Source organism: Engraulis encrasicolus, chromosome 11, assembly GCF_034702125.1.
Source record: "Engraulis encrasicolus isolate BLACKSEA-1 chromosome 11, IST_EnEncr_1.0, whole genome shotgun sequence".
Classification (NCBI taxonomy): domain Eukaryota; kingdom Metazoa; phylum Chordata; class Actinopteri; order Clupeiformes; family Engraulidae; genus Engraulis; species Engraulis encrasicolus.
In genome coordinates, this window is record NC_085867.1 from 51,803,663 (window position 1) to 51,808,662 (window position 5,000).

Genomic DNA, 5,000 nt, shown 5'->3' on the forward strand with positions numbered 1-5,000 from the left:
TTTTATGCCTGTGCGTGTAGGCCTATGTGTGTGTGTCAACGAATGCGAGTGCTCCGTTTGCGCACCCCAGAGAGAGAGAGAGAGAGAGAGAGAGTCACTTTATGCGCTTGCTGTTGCCAATGCTGTCCGTGCGCCATTCACAAACGGAGCGGTGAAGAGGGGAAGAGAATTCACATCCTCACAGGGACAAAGAGGAAAATTTGCGGGGAATATGCGGCTTTACAGGAATTACGCGGCATCGTGAAATTATGCGGAATATCATTGAATTTGCATGAATCCACGCGATCGCTGAATCGCGAAAAACTGGAGGGACTGATTAGAGGCCAGACATGGGACTGTGTCTCGGGCCTCAGGGAGAAAACGCACTCACAGCAGGAGGGAGCCTGTACGTCTCCCAGTGCAACTGAAACATGCATGCAACAACACACATCAACAACCCCCTCACACATCTCAGACTATCTCAGAAATTGCATGCAAACATGCACACACACACATGCATGCATGCACACACGCGCACACACACGCGCACATAAACACAAGCAAATGCACGCACACGCACACACACACAACATGCATGCAACAACACACACCAACAACATCCTCACACATCTCAGATTATTTCGGAAATTGCATGCAAACATACACACAAACACACAAACACACACGCACACACACGTACATACATACACACACACACATCAATACACACAAATGCACGCACACAGACACAGACACAGACACACACACACACACACACACACACACACACACACACACACACAAATGCCTCTGGCATTTTACAGTAAGCCCGCGGAGAGATTTAGCCAGAGTGTTCGGTGGCTACTTCCGTTTTGAAGTAGGTTACTGTGACTGTTTTGAAGTGATTATAATTCTCTCCGAGAGGTTGTGTGTATTTCTCTGTGTGCCTTTGTGGCTTACAAATGCATCTCTTCAAAAGACTTCAAAAGAAAACGAGTGAAGGGAGCCAGTGCCACAACCTGTTCAGCAAAGAGGAAGCCAATGAAATAGACTACACATTAGACAGACAGCAAATGGTCTTTTTTTAAGTGATGACAGACATCTTCAAAGAGTGAATATTTCCTTGCATTTGAAGCTGGTATAATTTGCATCCAGTGACATGGACATACACACAGGCACCACTGTTTTCCGCCTGAAACCGATAGTCCAACTTCAAAATAGAACTTTCATGACATCACGATAAAAGGGCTTATTAGCCAGTTAAATAGAGCAAATATTAGACAGGCACGGTATTAGCCAATGAAATAGTGTAGACATTAAGACAGACAGGTTGAGGTAGCCAATTACCTGGTTGATCCAAGTGTGGGGGGCGGGGCTCGTTCACCCTGTAGCCACGCCGCTTGTCTGGACGCTCTTTGGCCTTCTGCTTCAAACACTGGATCATGAAGTACTCGAGCTGTGCAACACACACACACACACACACACACACACACACACACACACACACACACACACACACACACACACACACACACACACACACACACACACACACACACACACACACACACACACACACACACACACAGAGTTATATGTGCTCGTTCATTACCATAAACAGTCACAACATAATTACCCATTCATGTATATGCACAGACACAGCTACCCCAACAAAAAAGTTCGCATTACTATGCACACGCACTGCCACTGCCCAAGCACAAAATGGCCTGCTACACCAACTGTTCCCACATCATCCAATCCAAATTACCCCGTTCCACTATCCCCACCACCAATGTCACAGCTCTGTTGTAACGCTCTGCTGCTCTGTGCCCATTCGAAATTACCATTCCATCTTCAGTTTGGTATTTTTTCATCCCCACTACTTTTTGAGCCACTAATAACATGCACAGCATGCCTAACTGTCATTAATTGTGACCTTTAGCTGGAACAGATCCCATTTAGCGCTCACCTTCACTTTCAACGCTAAATTAGCCATCTTTAGCCTAGCGATAAGCGCCATTATCTTCCCAGTTGGTCGGCCGGCTAGCTGTGCCGTGTCAGCGCAGCGTGGAGCTAGAGTGTAAATTAGCTGGGCCTCTGTGGGGAAAAGTTTTTTCAGTGGCTGTCACTTACCAGCCTGACAAGCCAGGCAGACTGTAACATGACATGCATAGTCTGGGGTAGTCTGGGGTGGCACCATAGGCAAAGCCGTTGAACCAAAGGTTGCCGTTCAAACTGATTCGCTTCACGTCATAAGCCAGTGCATTCACGTGGCCAGCATGCTAAGCCTGCTAAAACGTCACAATACTGCACAGTAGGCATACAAAGGTGCAGTGGACACGTTTCAGTGCGGTTCATGCTTGTTGGACCAGGGATACAGGTATATGACTTTGTTTTTTCGCTCTTGGTGTTTGAAAGAAAAATCCAATGTAATAAGAAATAAAAGCACTGATTAAATCAAACCAATTATTTAGTATTATTCTTTATTTGTTAAAAAAAATGGTTGAAATAAAAAAGGTATGCCCAGCCTGGCTTGGTACACCCATGCGAACAACAGATACTGATACCATCTGTATACAGTCCGTTGCATCTCTCCACCACACAGACACTAAAAGAGAGTGCATGCTAATTCAACCCGCCAGGCAAAAAATCTGCTGCTAGGGTTTGTCTAGTTTACTAGGCTAGCCACTTACCACGCTAGCGAAGTAGCGTCCCACAAAGAAGTTGTTGAGGGAGGGCAGCTCCAGGTATGTGGCCCCCAGGTCCCGCGACAGCTGCAGCCCCTCGCCATGGGGCACACAGCTGCTCCAGTCCGACGCACACAGCGGACACGTGCAGGGGGGGCCCTCGTCTGATGGAGATAGCGAGAGAGAGAGAGAGAGAGAGAGAGAGAGAGAGAGAGAGAGAGAGAGAGAGAGAGAGAGAGAGAGAGTGAGACATTTTAATAATGTATGTTCTATGCACAAAATCAAACTCCGGTAATTAAACAAAGGCAAAAACAATACATAATTGAATAAAAGGAGGCATCTGACAAAACATGGCAAATCATTATTGATCACAGAGCCCACAGTTTATAACTCCACCTCGCTTCCAAATGATTTCAGATCTTACACACTCAAACACACACATGCGCACAACATGAGAGAGAGAGAGAGAGAGAGAGAGAGAGAAAGAGAGAGAGAGAGAGAGAGAGAGAGAGAGAGAGAGAGAGAGAGAGAAAGAGAGAGAGAGAGAGAGAGAGAGAGAGAGAGAGAGAGAGAGAGAGAGAGAGAGAGAGAGAAAAAGAAGATATTGTTCATCCCTTTGCCTTTCCTCTGTCCTCCAATTGCTTTTCATGCCTCTTTGTTTTGTGACTACGGTAAATGTGATGTTCCACCGTTCTCTCTGCTTCTGGCAACATTCCATTTCGACAGTCGAGCCAATAACACAACTTTGAATTTGAGAGTGAGCGAGAGAGAGCGAGCGAGCGAGGGGGCAGGAGAGGGGAGGAGAGGGGAATGCAGAGCCGAGGAGGATGATGTGTGAGTAAGAGAGAGAGAGAAAGGCAGACAGGAAAAAAAAGAGGGGAAAGGAGGACAGTGGACCGGGGCAACCAGGGCAACAAACGAGCAGTCACACTTCCATTCTCTACAAAACATGAAGGATTCAGTTCTACACGGTTACAGAGTTCTGGAAAGAAGCAGACTAGAACTTCTCTACACATACAGTACATGGCATATGGAGAAGTATGCTCTGCAATAATAGTAATAATAATGACTTTTCACAAGATACATAATGATACTTTTTTTTTAAAAACAAAGTTACCTCTCTCAAACACACATGCATGTGCACACGCACACACACACCCCTTTGCATAAAGAAATCCTGTCTGATTTGCTCTAAACCTCTGTACACACTGAACAACATGTCCACTGTGTGTGTGTGTGTGTGCGTGTGTGCGTGTGTGTGTGTGTGTGTGTGCGTGTGCGCGTGAATGCGTGTGAGTACTATGCATGGATGGGTGCGTGCACGTGTATGTGCACATTTAGGTATGGTAAGTGATGATGCTGTTCCTGTTGAAATTCAATACACACACACACACACACACACACACACACACACACACACACACACACACACACACACACACACACACACACACACACACACACACACACACACACACACACACACACACACACGGTCACAGTCACTGACACAGTCACAATCACACATGCACACACACAAATAAAGGCCAGGAAGCTACAAAGCCTGCACGGCGCTGAGGTGTTAAAACTCCCAACAGCACAAAATAAATGAAATAAATCAGCAGAAATGAAACAGCTTTGAGAAAACAGTCTGCCATTATTTTTAACCACTGGAACTGTGCCACGTTGGCATAAGAAAAAAATCCCCACAAGAGTTATCGCTGAGTGCACAAACAAAACACGGACACACGCTCACACACACCTTCAATATCGACACAAACTGGACAAATGGACACAGGTCATGTGGCATAATATTATCTAGATTTACAACTAGACCAACGTGACTACTGTACATGAGTAATGCTGACCACACACACACACACACACACACACACACACACACACACACACACACACACACACACACACACACACACACACACACACACACACACACACACACACACACAAACACACACACACACACACACACACAGCAAGCATGTAGTGGATGTACAGACAGAGACATGTGCATGCCCACAAATTTGTTTCGACCAGCTCCTTTCATATTTAACAGCCAGCACACAAAAATGTGTGAGAGAGAGAGAGAGAGAGAGAGAGAGAGAGAGAGAGAGAGAGAGAGAGAGAGAGAGAGAGAGAGAGAGAGAGAGAGAGAGAGAGAGAGAGAGAGAGAGAGAGAGAGACTGTGTGTCTGTGCGTATACACAAAGTATATTTTCAAGCAAGATCACATTATCATAAACAAGGGTATATCAGTGTAGAGGGGTGAGTGTGTTAGGCAGCAAGAGAAAGGGATGCACAGTCAATTTTGCAG

At 45.9% G+C, this 5,000-nt stretch overlaps 1 protein-coding gene across 1 annotated transcript in view; it reads right to left on the reverse strand.

Annotated features, from left to right (window-relative positions):
* Nucleotides 1–5,000, reverse strand: part of rhobtb3 (Rho related BTB domain containing 3) — a 37,564-nt gene that overhangs the window by 23,179 nt on the left and 9,385 nt on the right. The window contains exons 4-5 of the mRNA XM_063210934.1: nt 2,673–2,830; nt 1,327–1,435 (exon numbers count right to left, since the gene is read on the reverse strand). Coding sequence (XP_063067004.1) covers nt 1,327–1,435; nt 2,673–2,830 — 267 coding nt within the window. The remainder of the gene's footprint in view (nt 1–1,326; nt 1,436–2,672; nt 2,831–5,000) is intronic.